Source organism: Dermacentor andersoni, unplaced genomic scaffold, assembly GCF_023375885.2.
Source record: "Dermacentor andersoni unplaced genomic scaffold, qqDerAnde1_hic_scaffold ctg00000039.1, whole genome shotgun sequence".
Taxonomy (NCBI): Eukaryota; Metazoa; Arthropoda; class Arachnida; order Ixodida; family Ixodidae; genus Dermacentor; species Dermacentor andersoni.
In genome coordinates this window covers 36,273,079-36,295,282 of record NW_027314752.1, presented here as the reverse complement: position 1 = coordinate 36,295,282, position 22,204 = coordinate 36,273,079, and the positions used below count along the sequence as shown (strand labels likewise).

Sequence of the window (22,204 nt, the reverse complement as noted above, 5' to 3'; positions counted from 1 at the left end):
TGCTGCCAAACGCTTGTCACAACACACAGTTCATTGTTCACTCTAAGCAGCGTGAACTGCACGCTTTCTGCGACACGTTGCAGAAGAGAGGAGACTAGATGCCGGGTCACATCGGTGCGCGTTCACCGGATGGTGGGCAGTGGCAGCTGTATGCCTGGCTTGGCCTCGAAGAAGGTATACGAGAGTGTGATGTCGTTACAGGTCTCTAGCATCGGGTCGGCCGCAAACTCCGGGTCGATGTAGAAGAAGACCGGCATGTCCACCTGCGGTTCGGCACACGTGACACACTTCTCTTAGTAAACGAGGCTGCTGAAGTAGAAAGGGCAGATGCGGAGGGAAAAAAGGTGCTACAGTTGAGCCCGCTTATAACGAACCCGAGCGTCACGCGGAATTCGTTCGTTCTATCCAGAAGTTCGTGGTATGTGGGCCACACACAAAAATTGACATCAATCAAAACAAAAATTTATTGAGAAAAAAAATCGGTGATCGTTGTCTGCCTCGTCAGAGCACACCCAATGACGGCGGTTTCAAGCTTGTTCAAAGCTGCGATGTGTTCGTCACCCAAGGCCTTAAAATACACAAGATTTCTAAGTGCCTCAATATGGCTCACTGCTGTGGTCGCGCTTACGGGTGCTGGCTCCGACGGATCGTTGTCATCGTCCGATGCTTCGGCGTCGCTTGATGCCCGCACTTCCCGGACGGCGGTCTCGTCGCAAAACGACTCCGCAACTTCAGCAGCGTCGTCCACATCAACAAAATCTTGCCAATCAAGATCGCAGCCGGCCAGGTTAGCGTCAACAACGCGTCGCCACAGGTCGTCGTCAGGCTGGCTTTGTTCAGTGTCTTCAATGCCTGCTTCAGGTGCGTCGGCGAAGCCGGCCTTGCGAAAACAATTCCGGATGCATTCGGGTGTCACTTCCATCCACGCCGCTTTGATCATTTCTATCGCCGAGTACAGCGAGACCTGCAGAGGCACATTGGCAGCGGGGCGATCAACTGCAATCAGCATCCGCTGTACAACACGGCGCCTGTAGGCCGCTTTAAACGACCGTATTACACCCATGTCCAGCGGTTGCGCTTTTGAAGTTACATTTGGCGGCAGAAAAAGCAACTCAACTGCCGTTAAGACAGCTTGGACATGGTGGGCGGTACAGTTGTCGAGAATCAGAAGAACTTTGCGCCCTTTCTTCGCCATGCTGCTGTCAAAGTCAATAAGCCATTCCGCGAACAACTCGCGTGTCATCCACGACTTCGAGTTATGCCTGTAACGCACTGGTACATATGTGCGGAAGCAACGTGGCCTCTTTGATTTGCCGATGACAAATGGCAAGCATCGATCGCTTCCATCCATGTTGGTGCACAAAAGCACAGTTATGCGAACTTTGCTGTGCTTGCCGCCAGCACATTTGTCACCCTTCATAGCGTGCGTTTTGCCAGGCAGCATTTGATAGAATAGCGCCGTTTCATCGGCGTTATACACATCCCTTTCAGCGTAACTTGATACGCGGGCCAAGTTTTTAGACATCCACGTGTTGATGTCTTCGTCGCTTACCGATGCCGATTCGCCGTTGATGGTCTTGAAAATAATTCCGTGGCGGAGCTTGAAGCGATGGAGCCAGCCATTGCCAGGAGAAAAATCTGGGAAGTCCAGGAGGAACGCTAAGTCCTTTGCTTTGGACAACATCATCGGCCCGCTGATGGGAACATTGCGTGCTCGAGCATCAAGGAACCACTTTAGAAGCACGTCTTCAACGTCTGCATATGTGGCTTTCCGTAGGCGCTTCCTCGTCGCGGAGTCCGTGGCGGCACTCTTGTAGATTTTGTCCTTCTCTTTTAGTATCGTGGATATTGTCGATTTCGACAAACCATACTTTTTCACCTGTTCGTGGTTTTTTGCGCCTTGGGAAAGGTCTTTCAAGATCAACAGTTTCGTGGCCAAGTCCAAAGCTTTTCGCTTCACTGTCGAAGTAGACGCCGGCGAATCTGCCATCTCGGATAGGCACGGGAGCACACCAGTAGGAAACAACGCAGACAACGCTAGCACAACCACAAGCACGAAAAAGACAGTCCCGCAGTCATGTGAGGTGTGAGGCTCGGCGTTAAGGGGGGGAGGTAGAGGAGAGGGTACGAAAGCACGTGATGACGTGCTACGTTGTCAATTGGTGGAAAACTTCGCCGCTGTCCTGACGTCGACGATGGCGAGTGTGGTGCCATGGCGAATGAGCTGTCACTTTCAGGCTTCCCTTCGACTTGCGTGTGCTCATGCGGGCTGGACCGGCTCTTTTTTTTTTTTCTCTCACGTTATCGCGCGATCCCCTCGCCGCATCGCCGCTCCTCCGTGCCTCTGGCGAGACGCCGCGGGAAAGCCAATTCTCGGAGCGTGCACAGCACAGGGTCGGCGGATCTCGCCACGTGAAAAGTGGTCCGCGACACCAAGGCGTTCGCTGTAACCGATCGGCTAAGCTCGCGGGCGTTCGTTGTAGCTGAGACCGAGCGCCATAGCCTAAACGTATATTTTGACGGTCACGCTGGACTTGTTCGTGATAAGCGAGCGTTCATCTTAAGTGGGGCCGTTATAAGTGGGCTCGACTGTAGCTGAAATTTGAAAACAAGGTGAAGGAGTTCACAGTGTAGTACAAGGATGCAGAGGAAGAACAGGATGTGCATGCATTGACAACTTCCAGTACTGATTTGAGGGAAAGAACATTTACACATCCTGCACTTTACATCACAGAGCAAACACAAAAAATTTATATTCAGGGGATTATATGTTCCAAGACTACGATCTGATGAGGCATGCCTACAGTGGGGAACTTTGGATAATTTTGACCACCTGGGCTTTATTTTTAGCATGCACTCATATTTAAGTACGTGGGTGTTTTTGCATTCTGCCCCCGTGTGGCAACCGTGGCCAGGATCGAACCTGTGACTTTGGGCTCAGCAACGCGACGCCACAGCCACTGGAGTCGGAGAGCACAAAAGTATTGGGCGTATCAGAATCAGAATCGATTTTAGTGTGATGATTAGAAAGATTATGAGATGTTAATATACAGAAGGAGGTCCCAAAGTCAAAGACTGCAGCGGGACCTCCTTTAAAAACTAAACGTAATAAAACACAGATTACAGCAGCTTTAACAAATCGTTAACTAGAAAGAATTATAGGTTTTAGTATGAATAGCATAATTGAAGAACTAGATGTGCATCAATAAGTCATATGAAAAAGCACTGTAGCATAATATCGTTGACCACTAATAAATTAACAGCATAAATGACATGACGTACACAGCATAATTTGCGAACTTGAATATATAAGCATGGCGAGGACATCAAACAGAAGCCTAATGGTATGACCATGAAAATGGAATGAAGGCACCCGAAAGAGTGGTTGTGAGTATGAACTAGGCATCAGTATTCGACAGAATGTATTCTTTTCGTTGTTTCTTGAATTTGTGAATTTTAAGAATTTTTTTTAATATATCTAATGCTAGTGTTCCAGGCTGCAACAGATGAAAAATTGATACTCTGCTTGCCATATTTAGTATGTACGTATTTTGGGTGAAATGAAGTTCCTGTTTATTGCAAAGCTGGTAATATTAGTATTTATTAGAGAAGAGTGTGGTATCAAGCTACCGCATCATGTGTAATTGATTTGAAGGAACAAAAAGGTACTGAGGTTATATTTAACGAATTGTGTGACAGAAAGAATGTGATTAGTTTGTAAAAGATATGAGGCGTTGTGGCTTTATGGGCTAAATGTAATTATTTTAATATAGTCGAACCCCCTTATAATGATATCGGTTTTAACAATATATTGGTTTTAATATATCAGTTCTAACAATGAGAAGCTGCTGTACCGTCAACTTTTGTACGTTTTGCATGGTGAAATAACCTGTTTACTACAATACCCTGATGCCGCATTATCGGTTATAACGATGAAGTCTGCCTCTTCGGTGTCTGAGCCGAAGGGTAGTAAAATGTGAAATCCTTGAAAAGAAAAAAAGGAAATGAGAAATTTGAGCTGCTGCATGATGGCCTGCTGCTCGAACGGTCGCCGCGCGCTTCCAGACTTCTCCACGTGCCCCTCTCTCGTCGCCCTTCCACCCCTCCAAACACGAATGGGCTGCACCGATATCTCTATGCCGCGCCGCCCTCCGAAACACGAATGGACTGCGCCAACTGTACTGCTCGCATCTTGCTCGCTGGCTCCTCATTCAGCACAGCTCTGCAAATAGCCCTGCGTTCGTCTTTTGCGTCGAAATCGTTCCTGGCCATGTGGTTTCTCAGCCTCTTTTGACTCGCCGCCGAAAAGGAAGATGATTGACCTGCCCGCTGATAATCGGCAGTGCACGACGTTGCCGGTGAAAAGAAAGCGCACGGCTATAGATTTGGAAACTAAGTACTAAGGGCAAAGTTCTGACTGGTGTCGTAAACTGCGCGGGCCGCTTTTTTCGTTGCGACGATAGATTGGATTTTTTACAGGTACTGCTCCAGGAGGGCACGTGTAACTGGCAAACGGAGGCCTCAGGAGAGCTCCTGAGGAGGCGGCGCAGGATCTTCATGGCACCCAAGGGGTAGTGGGGGAATCAAAGGTGGAAGTAGGGCGGCCCTTGGGTTGGCTGTCCGCGACAGTTGGCTGTCGCGGACAGCCAATCTAACACACCTCTGGCATGCTCAGGCCTCGGCGAGCCCCAACCCACGGACCAGTCCAGGTTATAGCTTTGATGTCCCTGTTGCGGCTTTGGTGTCCTGGAGGCGCCGCCAATAATGCGAAATAATGACATGTTGTCACAACTAGTAAACAACACAATTGAATAAGTATAATTACGTTCAGCTGCCAACTTGTGATGTGAAGTTCAGCACTACCGCGCCCCATGACTTCTGCAACACCAGCCGGAACTTTGCCGTACTAAGTGCTTCTAACCGATGAGGCGATTGCCGCAAACGTGCTTGCGTCGGATAGCGACGGCGACGACGGCAGCGACGACGCGGTAGGGCAGGCTGCCTCAACGTTGTCCTCATAGGAGGCCCGGCAGATGATTCAGTCCCCCTCTGGGGCTTCGTTTTCGCGAGGAACCTTCCGCTGCACTACGTGGAGCCCTCGGATGCCTAGGAGAAGGGTGTCGGCAAGGCCGATGGACGTAGGGTTTTCTTGTGCAATGCAGTGCAACGTACGTGGCAAGACGCTTGTGGCGATCGCGCCTCAGCGTTTCTTCTGGATTTCTCAAGGTGACAGGCTGCCACGGCAACCTCCTCGTTTTAAAAGGCCCTTTTTAGGCCCACCAAAGCGCTGCCACGGCGGTGCTCGCATATCGCTTGCCACCCTTGACCCCTCTTTGCAGTCACAGCAGTGCCATTCTTTAACGCCAACAGCCGCAGCTTGTTAAATGTGATCAGAGCACCTAGGAAGCAGTTAAACGAGTGAGCACAATCAGCAGCCGGATGGAGGAAGGTGGTGGGGAGGGGCACTGGCCTCCCCACCATTAGAGTTTGCTAAGATCAGCTCTGCGATCCCCCTGTTTTGAGTTTTTCATGCAACCCGGTTGTAACAATTATCGGTTATAACAATGGAATTTTCGTGGCATTTGAGTATTGTTATAAGTGGGTTCGACTGTAGCCTGATTCTTTAGGATTTGCAATGAGTTTAAATGGGTTACATAAGTGTTTCCCCAACAAGTAACGCAGTAGTTAATGTGGGAATGAATAAATGAAAAGTATAAGGATAGTAATATTTGATGATTAAATATATTTTGTGCCTTCAGAAGTACCCTGATCCCATAGGTAGTCTTTTGTTTTACTTTGGTTATTTGTTCAATAAATTTAAGATTTCTGTCTACTTCTGTACCAAGATAATTACAGGAAAAACTTGCAGGGATAGGACTGGCATCAAGAAAAATAAGTGGAATGAATTGAAGTGTTCGTCGGTGAGAAGTGAATAGAACAAACTTTGTTTTCGACAGGTTTATCTGTAGCTGGTTAGCATGGCATCACTCCAGCAGGCCGTGCAAATCACCATTAAGATTAGACACTAAAGTCGTAAGACATTTATCGGAGTTATTGATAGTAGCACCATCTGCATAAAGTATACATTTCGAAGAACAGATCATTGACATAAAATAAAAATAAAAGTGGACCCAGTATGGAACCCTGGGTCACGCCAGTATTAGTGAACATGGTTTTAGAATGAATGACTGAAATAGTTACTACAGTACCAGCATTCTGTCTGTTAAGTAATTTTGTAGTAACGAAAGTGCTGGGCCAGTAATTCTTAATGACTCAGGCTTATGAAACATGATGCAATGATTTATTTTCGCGTATGCTTTGCTTAAATCTACAGATACTGAAACTGCATATGTAATTCCTTCATAGATAGCAAGCTTTAGTGGATCGGTTAGCGCAAAAAAGAGCAAGTTTCCTCGAGTAACCCGGGCGAAATTGCATTGAATGGTTTGTCGTTCCTTCCGGGAAATAAGTTGTTGCTTAAAGTTAGCGCTGCGTGCGTTTCCTGTTCTGCCTCAGCGTCCATATACTTGCTGTGCCACACCAGATGTCTCGCAAACATTTTTAAGTGACAGCATGATGGGCAAAGTAGTGCTCACCTGTTCATTTGGGTTCAGGCGCTGCTCTTCAAAACAGAAACACTGCAAACAAACACAAACAAGAAAGAATTACAGTTGAACATCAACAGGACGAAATTCTTGATATAATGAAGAATATATTTTCGTACAACTTCTTGTCCATAGGACACCATGTATTTTGAACCCAAATATAACAAAGTGTGTTTATATAAACGATTTAGATATAACAAAATTGCACTGCTGCTGCGAAGGAATACCAAGACAATAAATGGAAACTTCCTCGAACGCAAATGGTCAAATAGTGGTTGTATTACATGCTGCTTGCAAATGCACCTTTCAAATCACGTGCCGCACGACCAAGAGTGACTGTGGAAGCATAGCAGCGTCATGCTCCATGTAATGTCCAAGTGCAATGTTCGTATTGTGTTTGAAGTCCTGTATGCTTTAGGTATGAGTGGGAGCGAGGGGGCAGGTCGGCATGTGTCCTTTTCAAGTGCAGCTGCAGCTACGTACGGTTGTCGGCATGGCTGATTGCAATGCTGAGTGCCTTGACTGAGTGAGGCTGAGTGCATGGCCGAGTCGGCGTTCGTGTTGTCCACTTCTGTACTCTTGCGCCCTGTCTGCACGCCTCACCTCTTCTTGCATAATGCAAACACAGCTTTAGCAGCATACCCTCTTTTAGAGCTAATCTGGCGAGTGTTCAAAGACTGGGCAAGCTGAGGTAGTATGGCATTGCACGCTGCCTTCCCGTGTTGCTAGTCTTGAGTTTTGGAGACGCATTGAAGTGACAGGCAGATGAAGCATTCATTCCCGCTGCCGGCGCTTACCATGATAGCACTGTCCCTACTGCAAGCGACACTATCAGCCATGGCGACAGAGTGGTGACGAAAGCGCGGCTGGCTTCGATTCGTACCATCTATGTGAAGATATCGTCGGTATGCATGAAACCCTATTTTGGTCGCCAACTCTCAAATTCAACAAAATGATCTGTTTTCTCATTCAAACTTGCTTCTTCCGAACGCCCAATAATTCAGAAAATCTTGCAGACGCTTCTGTGTAAGGAAAATCTATCGGCAACCATACCTATTTGCATAAAGATTGAATTTCAATACAGTGGAACCCCGGTTATATGTCCCCCGGTTTTGCGACGACCCGGGTTTTACAACGGGTTAGCGCAGTCCCGGCGAAGTGTCCATAGAAGCAATGCATTAAAAACCCCGGTTATCTGACGAAATTTTAGGCCCGACCCGCATTATACGACGACCCTCGCGAAGCGCGGGACGGAACAGCGGACGAAAGAAAAGTGCCGCGGGTCTCTTTCCTCGCTTCGTCTCTCCACATGCGAAGTGCTTGACACTGCTCGACCGGTTCGCTCCTGCGCAGCTTTCTTCCCTGCCTCGTCTCATCGTTCGTTTCTCTCTCCCCCACGAGCAGCGGCTAGCGACGCTCGCTGTGCTGAAATAGCGCCTTTTCTTCTCCACAATCACTTTCTCCCTCTCTTTTCGGTGGCGGTGCCTCTCGTTGCGTTGGGGAAGCGTTTCTCTCTTTCCTGTTTCCCAGCAGCAGATGGCCGACAAGGTAGTGCGGAGAGGCCTAGGTTTATTGCACATGTTCTTCGTCGTAATCCTAGCGACCAGCGTTCAGCAGAGGTTTTGAATTGTGTGAAGCAATGCAATGCACGATGTTGCGAAAGCGGCAGTTCTGTCGCTTGGCGATAAGCTGAATATCTTTCCCTGGCAGATCAATGCAAAGGGAATTACACAAATGCTCACGGTAGCACCGTCATAATCACAGCATGGCTAGGCCTCTAAAGTCTGGTTATAAGTTAATATTCATTAACATTCATTGCTTGGCATAAATTGAGAAAAAGGAAGGGGAGGGCGCATAAGTACAGCTATACATACTATGGTGTTAGGCTGCTGAGCACAAGGTCGCGGGATCGAATCCCGGCCACGGCGGCCGAATTTCGATGGGGGCGAAATGCGAAAACACCCGTGTACTTAGATTTAGGTGCACGTTAAAGAACCCCAGGTGGTCGAAATTTCCGGAGTCCTCCACTACGGTGTGCCTCATAATCAGAAAGTGGTTTTGGCACATAAAACCCCATAATTTTTAAAAGTACAGCTATACTATAGAGGGACATGTATATTTCACTTAAACTTTCGACAAAAGATTTCGCACTAACCACTGCACTCTTACTGCTCTAAAATTTTGCAGAAATATCACATTCTGGAGTCTATGTATTCAATGTAACACTTTATGCAGTTAATGGCCTCATTTTTAAGACAAATATGCAAAGTTGGCTTTCATATGGCGATACAAGCTGCTGCCGAGACGGCGTTGGCATAATCTTGTGTCGCCGCGTTACAGTAAGGGTTGCCGCATTTTGCTTGTTCCTCTTGAACACATGACAACCCTCCCTGCACAGCTGCTTTCTGCAGCTTCCAGCAGGAGGCGACACAAGTTTTAACCTTCTCCATAGATTTGTTTTTTGGAAGTTTTCACAGTTGCTAGGGAGTTCGAAATGTTGAACATACAGTATACTTAAGTAATGCAACCTTGCTGATGATATTCACGGGATCATGTAGGCGACCAGAGCAATATGACCAGGAATGCACAGATGCTAAGAATACAAAATGTGATGCTGAAGTCTGATAAATGCAACAACTAGAGCCTAACAATGAGTCCTGCTGCACTGCAGAACAAAGAACACGTTCATTCATACAAGTATGCCTTCAATTCAAACCTTCCAACTGTGCTTTAGCGCATGTTTAACATAGGTTGTGTGAAATGGATGGGAAATTTTTTTAAATGAGGCAGCCAAGAGTTCTTTAGCGAATCATGACGATCGTGCTGCACTTGATGGCCCATTCTGATATTCAATCTAGAATGTCATGACAATGCTGTTTACTTAAAGGGACCCTAGAACGATTTTGAAGATTTTGTACAAGCATACTGAGTTCTTCTGAAACGTACAGGTCCTTATCATCATTAATTGATGCATCTAGTGCTCTGCGTAATGTGTGTAATTAATTATAAGGTTTTAAAACTGTACATCACTGCCAATCACAGCACACCACTCGGCTGAATTTTCAGCCGCCCCTAATCATTTGACTTAAATTTCCCTAATGACGCTAGTAGGGTGAGCTATCCGATTGGTTGCCAGGGCGCGTCATATACAATTTTTCCAACTTTATGGGGAACAAATGTGGTTCGTAATACTTGGAATGTTAGTTAACTTTTTTTATAAAAAGAAAGTAACAGAAAGAGAATGAACACGAACAATTTCTCACTACATTTAAGCACTTCCGGCACACAGCAAGTGTCATCTGCTTGTGTTACAACGTGCTCCATGTTGACAAGAGCTCCGCAGTCAGCGCCGGTCTCAAGTCTTTTCGCGAGCATCATGATTTGCCTTTGTTGTCTTGTGAGATGCAAATGTAGCAACTGGCAATAAGTCAAGCTGCAACATTGTGTAAGGCAGCAGACGAGAGGAGTGGCTGCAGCACATGGGACTCATTATCCAATGGGCGCCAGGATTTGCGCGTTTGCAGCCGCCACTTTACACTGGAGGATTACTACCATAATAGCATTTCACGAGTCCAGTATTCGGTTAAACGCAAGTGCAAGGGGACTGGGCCTGGCCGTGCCGTTTCACGGGATGAGCAGAAGCGCAAATGCGAATGGTCTGCACGGTGCAGCCACCTGGTGGCACAGAGCTCAACCAAACACAGTAGCAGTAACAAAGTGTTCTTTGCTGCTGCTGTAAATTTTTTGCAGGAGTTTAATCATTAACACATTGTTTTTGTAAATGTTTAAGGGGTTAGGGTAAGCGAAAAATCTGAAAAAATTCGATTTTTAGTTTTTTTCTTAATATGAAAGTATAATCTTTTCTGCATCATTTGATACATCACACTCCATTCTGTGCAATTTGTACCAACCTGAAAAAGCTATCTGAATGCAAAGCGGTCAGCGACGCAACCCCTTTACGAGCGGTGTGTTTTCTGCGCTTTTACTAAAAAATTTTTTAAAAACACAATATGTTCCTAATTTTAGCTGAAAGAGAAAGCTGTCTGGCAACCAGCCAAGTTGTTAGCCAAGACAAGCGTGAGACGCTGCTGCGCGGCTTACATGTGTTTTCCATGCGGTGCTGTTCTGAGTATATGTCGGTTTTGTTTACTTTACACTAAGCTTTCTCTAAACAATATTTTTTGTTACGTCGGTACCATTATTTTCGAAATCACAATAGATATCAATCTGATTTTTTCTGTACATACAGTACATATATGTGGCAATTTACTGTGCCAAAATTATCAGGGTGCTAATAAAATTGTTTATTTTAAAATAAAAATATGTACAAAATTTTGTCAAAATTAGTGTGTGGAAAGTAAAAAAAATCATTAATAATTTCATTTCTTGTATACTAAAATAATTTTCGTACAGCGGCTAGAAGATGAAATTCTGAACAAAATGAAGCAAATATCTTGCCACTATCTTTATTAGTTGCTGAGAAAAGTGCACCACAATTTGCCCCAAGTTACATGGGAAAGATGGGGCTTACCCTGTCCCCTTAAAATGTTTTAAAATGTTTGTCCCCTTAACCCTTTCGCTGTCACGGACGTACCGGTACGTCATCGCGCTTCCGCCCCACAGTGTCACTGACGTACCGGTACGTTCTCTATCGTGCGTCCAAAATTTTGCGCCTGAGGGCAAAGCTGGCGCTCCTGCACTGGCCACGCCATCTGTTGACTCTTTCTACAAGTTCGTATTTTCGCCCCGACCTGTGTTAGTCCATGTATTGAACAGTACGGTGCGACTGCCACTCCCCACTTTCTCTTTGCTGAGTGGCGCGGTGGCTCCGCGTTCACTGGATCATGCTTCGCGCGCATGTGGTTATGGGTTTAAGGCTTGTTCTGCCATCTCCGCTGGTTTGAAGGTTTTTATTTTTCTTCTGTTGGTGTGTCTGCTACGGCGCGTCAAATTCAGGCGCACGTGCCGTTGCCTCTTCGAAAAGAGTGACTCGATTGCTGCTTTCGCTCTCTCGTCGCACCCTCGCTTCCGACTTGCAGCAGTAAACGTAAAGCCCTTCCAACTTTGTTTCAGCCTTTTTTCATCTCCCTCTGTCTTCTTGATCACACAACGTCCCATTTCTCTCCGTTGTGTGGGCGGCTGAAAGCGCATCCTCCCTGCGCGCGGTTACTTTCGGATGGCTGAGCAGCGAGAGACCTTCATTTGCTCATTGGAGCAGTGGCTGTTCCGATTCAGAATACGAGCCGAGCTCAAATTTGGACTCGGACAGCGTCTCATGCGAGGAAGAGATGAGTTCCGCATCGTCAGATTCGGATGTTGAACGGATGTTATAGTCAGGCTGATGATGATGTTTACTAACAACAGCTGCAGAACACTGAAATGTGCATATTGCATTGACTATGTATTTGTATACCAATCATAATAAAAAATAAATTGCTATGTTCATTTCCTGTTATGCTCGTTCCCTGAAACCAAGCCGACACTGGGAGTGCGTCACGGCCAGAAAGGTCCGACAGCGAAAGGGTTAAATGTTTAAAATGTTAAAATGTTTGTCCCCTTAAAATGCGACAGAATGCTCGCAAGGAACGCTGCTTCGATAGCTCTCGCTTGGGATTGACTGCCAAGCAGCTGGCGGAGAGGTTGGAGAGGCTGGAGAGGCTTTGCGGGTTCGCTCCTAGAGAACCGGAATTCGACAACACGATGTGCCATCATGATGCAGAGCCAGTGAAGGCGAAGCTTAGCCCCCATCAGTCAGCGAACGATTTGAGGAGAAAATGCATGGCTATGGAGGAGGGTAACTTGCAATCGTCCGTAGCTCTTTTAATATGAGACGTTTCACATAAAATTGTGGTGCATATGATTAACTTTAGCTGTACCCTACGCATCTACAAAATTTGCCCGAACCATTTCAGGGGCCCTGTAAAGTACTATTCTAGACGGGGCCTGCTTCACTTATTGCACATTACATAACCTACTATGCTCATAAAGGTAGCTGTTAACACACATTGAGGGTTACCTTGTTTCAACTAATGTGTCCCCACAGGATAAAACTTTTTTTTTGCTGTGGATTTAAACTCTTCCGAGCCAAGTTATTTTAAGAAATAACAAGCAAATAAATTTTTAAGTGGCAATAAAGCAACAGAAATCTTAAATGCGTGTAGTTTTATACATGGTTTATTGTTGACTACATAAAAAAAACTAGCATAATTATTTTTTACACCAGTAATACGTTCACAGAACTCATTTTTACATTTTAGATAGGCTTGACAACACTAAGGGCCATATGATGAAACATTCCATTTCATTTTCCACTTTCATTCCGTGTCATGCTTTTTTGACCACTGTTATTCACTACTAGTGACTAGGTGTGGCATACACCCTAAGGTCAATTGCAAAGAAATTTCCCTTTGCCTCAATGAGTTATAAATAAATAGTATCCATATGCAGTCAACTTCCATTAATGCAACCCTGACAGGACCGAAGAAATTGAACTAATTATAGGTGTTTTCGATGGGAGACGTGTGTGCAATGCATTCACCGTCACCTAAGCTCTGCCAAGACAGACTCTGCCACTAAAGGGGTCGCTATTGGGGTCACCCAGTGGTCAGGAGTGCGTGTGCTAAGCTTTGAATTATCTGCCGAAGGCCAATTCCGAAATAAAAAGTTTGGCCAACAGAAAGGCATGGGCACCGGCAGGGAGCTTCAACCAAGATGTAATTAATTGCGAAAATTAACCAAAGTCGAATTAACGGAAGTCTACTATACTATTGAAGCAATATTGGTAAAGCCGTAGGGCTAGTAAATGTCTAATTTGCTTATTAGCAGCCTTTAAGTAGCACCCCGGCAGATCAAGCATGCACTGCGTGGTCAGCGCATGTTACAGAAGTTCAAGTGGATCGCCTGCAACATATTTCAGCGCACCCTGGGTGGCGCCCGATCTCTGAGGTCATGTTGAGGATGCCTCCTTGCAGCCTTATCATTTCTTAATTTAGGTGTCAGAAACATCTACTTTTGCAAGCCTTTTGTAATACATCCACTCGTATTTCAAACGTACTTAAAGCTCTGCATGGAGGCTGCTCTTTGTCTACACAATCTGAAACTAGTTTTTTTTTTTTTGCAGCCCAAAATTTATTTGCAGTTGGCCTTTAAACAACTATCTCACATATCTGCCAACCTTCATGATGATCTTACAATGAATGACCCCCCAGTACAGTAAAACCTTGTTACAACGAAACTGGATATAACAAAGCAATCGTGATTCCCCTTGAAATTCTAATAGATGCCCGTGTATTGAAAACATCGTTTTCATGAAGCTAGAATTTCTTTGCAATGGGTATAACGAACCTTTTCCTAGAGTGTAGCTCTTTGGGGCATGTTCCTGCGTTTCGCGGCGTAGACGTGCTTCACCATAACTAGCTCCGTTGCTGGGGCCTGTGCGCACTCCTGGCGCCACCTCTCGCGCACGGCGGGAGCCTTGCTGTCTTTGCTCCTCCTCCAATGCCACCCATGTGCGGCGGCAATCAGAGCACCGGCTCAGTGGCGGCTGATCTCGATGATGTGTTGCTGCCCAAGCCGAAACGCATAAGCCGCTGCCGTTCGCGACTGTGTGTACCCCTTCTCCCCACTTTTCTCTTCCGTGGCGGCGACTGCGCGAGAGCGTGCGGTGTTCTCTGGTTGCCGAAGCGCCGGCTCAGTATCAGTGGATTGAGGTGTGCGCTTCCCAAGCCGAACCGCAAAGCCACCTTCAGTTGAATCGCTAGCAGCATCAGCGGCGTCAATAAGCCGCCGCCATCTCTTCGCCGCGCAACGTTCCTATGCGCCTACACGCTGCCTACCGCGACCTCCCGATAAGCGAGGCAGCTGCGCCAAGCTGCGCTCCGTTTGCGGCAGCTGGTAGGAAATGTTCCGCACCAGACGGATTGTCCGAGGCTCACGGATGGTTTATGTTATAATATAGTCCGTCGGCCTATATAAGTAGTTTATTCTCATCCAGTTCTTTCTGAGCCATGGGTGAGGCAACTGGTGGAAGTGCTTTGTTCGCCGCTGCTGCTAAACGAACTGTGCGAGCAGAGGCCCAGCATTGTCACTGCCAGAATCCAGAGGTGCGCTACGCCGAATCAGGAATTGGTGCAGCCAGTCTAGCACACATCCATCTATTTCTCCGGACACAAAGCTACCTTTATGACAATCAAGAGCTGGGAGTGGAGTGTTTCTTGAAGAACTGAAGAATAAGAAGTTGTAACTGTACATACATGTCTTGCTTAAATTATTTGCCTCAGCATATAGAAAAACTGAAACAGCTGAAGAGCTGCGCTCAAATTTCGCATTAGGAAGTAATCGTTGGCAATCTTTCTTTTTCACAGCGAGCATTTACTGATTATTTTTGTACCTGTCAGGTCAGTTTCTTATAGCCGGCGACACTCGCATCTCCTGTGCACGTGTCCCGGCCTCCCCTCTTTCGTGCAACTGGTGGACCCGCCTGCTCCTCCGCAGCGAGTCTGGGGCGGCGCCGACTGCGGTTTTGTTGTTGCTTGTTGTTGCCTTGGTGTGCATTAACGATATCAGTATTTCTATCGGTTCGTTCATTCGAGTTCCCACCGCCAGAAAGCAGATGGATGATGGCAAACGGAAGTGCAAAACGATATTAATCGAGCAGAAGGTGGCCATGCTGAAAGCCGTGGAGTCCGGCCTAAAGAAGAAAAAAGTGGCCGAAGATTTCGGCACAGCGTTGAGCACGCTGTCGACGATTTTGAGCAGCAAAGAAGCCGTCACCAGTGCTGTCACACATGACGTAAAAGGCGACAGAAAGAACCTGCGAGCCCCTGCTTTCGAAGCGGTAGAGAAGGCGGTCTTCAAGTGGTTTTTGGATGCAAGAGTGAGCGGCACTCCTGTGAATGGGGCACTGTTGCAGTGCAAAGCGAGGGACTTCGTGTGCATCATGGGGCACAACGATTTTGTGATGAGTGTCGGCTGGCTGCAGCGTTTCAAGGAGCGCCACGACACTGCCGGCAGGGCTGTCAGCAGGGAAGTGCAGTCTGCTGACCGCGAAGCTGCAGTGGCGTGGGTGGAGACAAAGGTTGGACAGCTGCTAGAAAAATACGTTGCCAAGGATCTTTTTCTGCGAAGTGAGCTGCCAGCTGGCCAGCTGGTGTGCTGTTGAACGATCGGTGATGAGCCGTTCGTCGTGAATAAAGTAGCAATTCCGTGTTGTTTTTCTTTCGCTTGTTTTTTTCCGTGCGACGGCCATTTTATTTTCGCGTGGCAGGCTGCTGTGAGATTTGGTGGTGAGTACATCCTCTCTTGCTTGCTAATTGTGAATAGAAATGGATAGTAGCTATAACGAACTAATGGTTATAACAAAGTAATTACGACCCTCTCCTTAAACTTGGTTATAATGAGGTTTACTGTACTATTAATTCATGCTAGGTGGTACGAGTCCCTTTCTCTGACCTCTACAGAGCCCCACACTTCCTTGTTGACTAAGACGCATTGAAATGAAGCAACGAGTGTGTCAGCTGTGCCATCAAAGCCGCTAAAGACACCTCGCACCCATTTGGCAAGTCCTACACTAGAATGTCTGTTGATATGCGGCTGACCACATACGCGCAAGAAGCTTGGGCATGGCCAAATTGCACTTAAGTGGGAGCTTTAGCTTGGGGCCAACTTCCATTTCCTTCCCCAAATAAACATGTAAAATGTGGAAATGCTTTTACAAGGCTAGACTGATTGAAATGAAATCTGCTGCGTTTTAGAGAAAAAGTTAAACTATAGCAAATCCTGGAAGCAGAGTTTTAATTTAGGACTTTGAATTTCTTACAAAATGTGCCATAAATAGGCAAGTTACAAAAGGAAACGAAGTACCAAGCTTACATATCCGTAACTCTGCACCACTGACAAAACTGCAGTTTCGTAAACTGCATCCAGCTTATATTAAATTGTTGGAATGCTTGTGAGGATTTTCCAAAATTTGTAATCACAATATAATGATATATATCAATGTTGTGTATAGTACATCGATTGTGTCCACTTTATATATACTGAAACGGGCAAAGATTTCAGGTTAAATGGGACTATGTTTACTCTGCATAAGATATGGCAGGTACAACCAGTATGGCTGAACGCTAGGATAGCCCCACTAAGTCATCGCTTACGTCTTGTAGGCGATCGTCATCTTTGTCCCTCTCGTGGCACCGTGACAATATTATTAGGTGCCCTTTATAGGACTGCGATATCCTTCTTCATTGCCAGGTTACAGAGTTGTTAACTTACTTGAGTTTTCTTTTATTTTGCAATGTTCATGATCTTTCCTAAAAAACTGATGCCCCAAAAATCCACTTTATACCATTACTAGCTTTTCGATTTTTCCATTAAATGCAACAGATCGCATTAAGCTTGGTGCAATAGTTGCAAAGAAAAACGATTCATTCATTCCCACGTATTTACCAGATAGAAGTTCCCACGTTAAAGCTTTCTCTTCACTCCCTGCATTTGCAACAAAATCTTTCCAGCACTATGTAAATTTTTATTGCTAATCAAAAAGCACATTCCAAAGACTTCAGTGGACAGCCTGTTTACGCAACAGACAGGCCTAGAATAGAATGATCTCTCAACTGGATCTTGTTAAAGTACTTTCCTGCCTCGAAGGGCAGGATGTTGTATGTGGCAATGCCATCCACGGGCTTCTCGCCTGGATTGCGAGCAGTGTAAAAGGCCAGCACGGTCTCACCTGGGGCAACCTGCACGTGGGAGTGTCTTGGTTATCTCTATGGTCACTAATGACATTTTCTTTACTAGTATGTCTGTCTGTTTACGTCTATGCTCTATAACGCCAACTTGGGTAACTGGTAGTGTATGGTCTAATGGGTGGAGCATTGGGCTGCTGTGCCGATGTAACTGTGTTCGAAACCAACCATCAGACTAACCTGGGTCGCAGGGTATGTAGTGCTCTTCAATGACAAGACAAATCCTTCAAAATTTCTCTGCTGCTGGGTGGAATCAAACCCATGTCATATCATATTCAAACAGTCTTGTCTGAATACCGTATTTATTCGCGTATAACCCGCACCAAAATGTGAAAAAACGCGTTTAAAAAGTGGGGGTGCGGGTTATCTGCGAATTTTTTCCTTGGGAGGGGGGGGGGGGTCGGCTTCACCGCAATGTGCGGCGGCCTCCCCGTGTAGTCCGCCATCCCCATCGTCATCGACGCTTGTCAAGCCGATGAAGGGCCAACGAAAGGCCAGCATTGTTGAGCCTCGCGTTAGGCGCTGTTTAGTGTACTTACCCCAGTTTGCACTGTTTGCCTGCTTTGTTTTGGCATCATGAGTGCGACTCGACGGCAGTGTTTCACAGCGAAAGAGAAGCTAAAGATTATAGCCGCTGCCGAAGAAATCGGCAACAGAGCTGCTGCAAGACAGCATGACGTCGACGAGTCGTGCATTCGCGACTGGAGGAAGAAAAAAGAGAGTCTCGAAGCAACGAACCGGGACAGGCGAGCGTTTCGGGGTCCGAAGACTGGCGCGTACCCCCACCTCGAGACGCAGCTTGCGAAGTTCATTGAGGAGCAGAGAAGTCGTGGCCACGCTGTTTCGACTGAGATGGCGCAAATGGAAGCCCTGAAGTTGGCCCGGGAATTGAACATTCCACGTGAGTTTCGTGCAAGCCGTGGATGGCTTCAGCGCTTCATGCGAAGGCATGGATTTTCTATGCGGCGGCGAACAACCATGTGCCAGCGGCTTCCTGAAGCCTACGAGGAAAAGTTGTTGAACTTTCAACGATATGTGATCGCACTTCGGAAGGAGCACAGCTATTTGCTGTCTCAGGTGGGAAATGCTGACCAAACACCTGTGTACTTTGAGATGCCGATGGACACGACCATGGAAAAAAAGGGCTCCAAATCAGTCAGCGTGCTGACCGGCGGAAATGCCAAGCTGCGCTGCACAGTCATGCTATGCGCTTTGGCTGACGGCACGAAACTGCGCCCGTATGTCATTTTCAAACGCAAGACGCTACCTAGCATTCCACTGCCCCCAGGAATCGTTGTGCGTGCGGAAGAAAATTCGTGGATGAACAGTGGCCTAGTCGGTGACTGGCTTCGAGTAATCTGGGAGCGAAGACCAGGTGCCTTGCTGGCACGCCGGTCGATGCTCGTACTAGATTCCTTCAGAGGCCACTGCACTGATGCGGTGAAGGCTCGCCTTGCCGAGACCAGCACCGACCTCGTCATAATACCTGGCGGCATGACGTCCATGCTACAGCCACTCGACGTGTGCCTGAACAAGCCGTTCAAGGCACACGTGAAGCGGCTGTATGCCCAGTGGATGGCCGACGGCATTTACACCCTCACACCGACGGGACGCGTGCGAAGGCCTGATATTCCATTGCTGTGCCAGTGGATCGTGGATGCGTGGAAAGCGATACCGGCCGATTTGGTGCGCAAAAGCTTTAAAAAATGTGCGATCAGTAATAGTTTGGATGGTTCCGAGGACGACTACGTCTTTGAGAGTGGCGATGAAGCCTCGGATGGCAGTAGTGAGAGCGGCGACGATTAAGAATCGGATAACCAGTGACGTGGTGGCGGTCGTTTGAATAAATGTTCTGAAAACGAAATGATCACTGAGTGTGAGTTGCATCTTTCAGTTGCATCTTTCTAGCGCTCATTTTTTTTTTTCAGGTAAACGTGCGGGTTATACGCGAGTTCTTTTTTTTTTTTTCCGCCGAGTTCAAAGTTAGGGGTGCGGGTTATACGCAGGGGCGGGTTATACGCGGGTAAATACGGTAATTATTCACAAGCACCACACGCAGACTTTCTGGCGGCAGCGCTAGATGACACGGGAGGTCCAGAGAGAAGCACGAGAGAGGATCCTGGCACACCTCATACATGGCAAATTTTGCCGGTAGCAATACAGTGTGCTGATACATTGCTTCAATGCTAATCCTATTATAACCTCAACATACACTGTGAGATGAGTCCTGAAGGAATTTTTTATTGAGCGTCTGTGCCATAAACCTTTAGCTGCGAGTCGTGAATTGTGGCGTCTGCAGTTCTGTCGCCTGCACAGTTTTCACGCTGTAGTGTTTGTCAGCAAAGGCGATTGGCTGGCAAATGCAACAAAAATTACCTGAGAGGTGTATTCGCTCCGCTTGTGAGCACGACCACAGTGACGTTACAGCACTCGTGTCTGTAAGCATGCAGCGGGACTGCTCGAGCTACGCACCACAATGTCAGACTGCCGTGGCTTGACGTTCCAGCGCAGTCCAGAACCAGTGTCGGCAGAAAAGATAACCCGGATCTGGCGATGGCTCACGGGGTCCATCTTCTCAATTTTCTCACCGGCTTCGATCGCAAATGCTTGGCCGCCCCTGCCCGTTGACTGCATTGGAGAAACAAATCAATGAGGGTTCACTTGTTTACTGTTTAAGCACAGGAGTGAGAACAAAAGGGTGATGGTCGCAGCAACTCACATCACATGCAAAGACGCTATAAGTGAGTTAGCCAGGCTTTTATATTACTTTCGCAAAGAGAACTGCCATACCTTGATTGCTCATAGTAAGTAGGCAGTGGGGGGGGGGGGGGCACATATTTAATGGCAACATGTGCTCTTGCTTATGCAACAATCTCGATTTGATGTTGGATGTACTTGCTGTGTGTGAATAAAATTTACTAGTCGGCACTCGTTCCGTTGCCTTCTAGGCTTTTCGCGTGTTGTTGCATATCACTGTTGTTACAAAATGCAGTTACACAAACTCGCCCAACGTTCGATTCCGTTGCAGTGAGAGTTTATGCAACAGGCGAAAGACGGCACTCATATCTGTGCGCTTGAAAGGCAAGCCACTCTTGCAGAACAGGCGTGTTGTGTGCCGACAACACAAAACAAGCTTCTGCTGTGATGTGTTTTAAGATCGTCACATGAGAGGTAAAAGGAAGGTGGATTACAGTATACAAATGAAATCAACACTTGAGCACATGTATGTAATCTGGCACCTGTCTTAGAAGTGACAAATCAGAAAAGGTTCAAAATGAGGTGACTCAATTTATCAGCAGTAACTGTTATCCCTTGGTCAGTATCTTGGTGGTAAAGGGCACACTAGGGATGGGACACACTGCACGTTATAGAAGTAGAAAGAAAGAGTAAAACTCCTGCATGGTATGTGTTGCAATTAAGAAGCAGGGTTAATAAAATCGAATGTCTTCCACTACCAATCAACCACTTCATGCCTTGTCACTTGCTTGAAGCTTCAGCTTTACTGTCTTTCTTTTATACAAATAATTAGGGACGCTAGTAAGCTTCTAGACTGGTGAATAGACAACGGGGTCTTTTTTTTCTTCCCTGATGTAATGTGCGATGTTCAATTTTAAGCGTGTGCATTTTGATTTTGCATTGCCTCTGAAATCTGCTATTTGTTTACCCACAAATGACTTGCTCAGTTATGTAGTTTCTGAAAATATGTAACTTTTGTTTGTTTATGTGTTTTGTATGTCCCGTCTGCAGCAACGCTATGATGGTGACGCAGGTGTCGCACAAATGAAACATAGTTTCCACGACGGAGACAGAGTGCGACGTTTCTTATTTTCTGTCTCTGCTTCACAAGAAATCTGGACGCACAGTGTACCTAGTGCATTACTTGACTTTTCGGTGCGATCAAGCACGCCTGTTCTCCAGTTACACGTGCGTTCCCGGGCCACACATTCAAAACATGTCGGTCGATTTACGGCGAGCATCTGAAACTTCTGAGCACGCCGTCCTGCAATGTGCGCTCACCTGACAGTACATCCTGTACAGCGGTACGGCCGCGTAGCTGAGCCCACCGACGAGCACAGTCATCGAAGTCACGTACATGAGCACTGTCCGGCTCTTCTTCTCTCGAGAGCTCGCGGCGCTGCTGGCGTACATACGGCGCACGCATGGCGAGGTCAGCAGCGTGCGTTTGAGCTTCTCGAGCTGAACTGCCGACCGAAAGACGCACACGCACATGCTCATGGTCGGGCATCGAGCGGCTTACGAGTGTGCGCCTTCCGCTAAACGGATTGCACTAAGCCGCAAGATTTCCGATCGTTAACTTTTCAGCATTAGAGCACAAACTTGCGACTGAACCGGCGTAATTTACCGGTTTACCCTTGAAAGCCAACTCGCGCTGCTCGCGCAGCAGAAACCACAATCTTGCGCTTGGCTTGGATGCAAGCCATGCGTCGGGACCGTTACAGGCGAGCGCCCTCTTTGCTTGTTTGAAGGCTTGCGCAGCCTTGCTGCTGCGTGTTGACCACGACTGTTTTGATAAAATCAATGCAACGTTATCTTGCTGCGGTGTCATCTTGGTTCACCCCGAGTAACAGCACCCGGAAAAAGTTCTTATCTTTTGACAGTGGCCTGCTGCGAGTATTAAAAACAAATCTTGAAGGCCATACTTTTACTGCTTAAAACTTCGGAGGCAATATACTTGTATCACCTACAGCAAAAACGTTTTGCAGGCAATCCGATCCACAGTGCTTTGGCGTGTCACGTGACCATGCATGTCCACACGTGTTTAAAGTGCGCCTCTGCAACGAAATCGCTTTCGTTTCTGAAGCGGGCCTGTGGGTTGTGAAATCGGCGACCTTACAA

General features: G+C 46.9%; 2 protein-coding genes across 2 annotated transcripts; both read right to left on the bottom strand.

Moving 5' to 3' along the window:
- On the bottom strand, nucleotides 1-21,678 carry LOC126519846 (cytochrome c oxidase assembly protein COX11, mitochondrial-like). Its single transcript, XM_050169145.3, has 6 exons — nucleotides 21,365-21,678; nucleotides 19,820-19,975; nucleotides 17,217-17,341; nucleotide 16,686; nucleotides 6,597-6,638; nucleotides 1-263 (listed from the first exon to the last, which is right to left on the bottom strand). The coding sequence occupies exons 1-6, from the start codon at nucleotides 21,581-21,583 to the stop codon at nucleotides 123-125; spliced, it is 684 nt and encodes a 227-aa protein (XP_050025102.1). The 5' UTR covers nucleotides 21,584-21,678; the 3' UTR covers nucleotides 1-122.
- LOC140214335 (tigger transposable element-derived protein 6-like) lies at nucleotides 451-2,027 on the bottom strand. Its single transcript, XM_072285696.1, has one exon. It carries the CDS (start codon nucleotides 1,988-1,990, stop codon nucleotides 464-466), a length of 1,527 nt encoding a protein of 508 aa, XP_072141797.1. The 5' UTR covers nucleotides 1,991-2,027; the 3' UTR covers nucleotides 451-463.
- Nucleotides 21,679-22,204: the final 526 nt, after the last annotated feature.

What these genes read in the sequence shown, in the direction of transcription:
- LOC126519846 (XM_050169145.3), bottom strand. Translation starts at nt 21,583, where the DNA reads ATGAGCATGTGCGTGTGCGTCTTTCGGTCGGCAGTTCAGCTCGAGAAG. An exon ending in TGTACAGGATGTACTGTCAG is followed by an intron (nt 19,976 to 21,364) that starts GTGAGCGCACAT and finishes TCTCCAATGCAG; the next exon opens with TCAACGGGCAGGGGCGGCCA. An exon ending in GCCTGAACCCAAATGAACAG is followed by an intron (nt 264 to 6,596) that starts GTGAGCACTACT and finishes GCCGAACCGCAG; the next exon opens with GTGGACATGCCGGTCTTCTT.
- LOC140214335 (XM_072285696.1), bottom strand. Translation starts at nt 1,990, where the DNA reads ATGGCAGATTCGCCGGCGTCTACTTCGACAGTGAAGCGAAAAGCTTTG.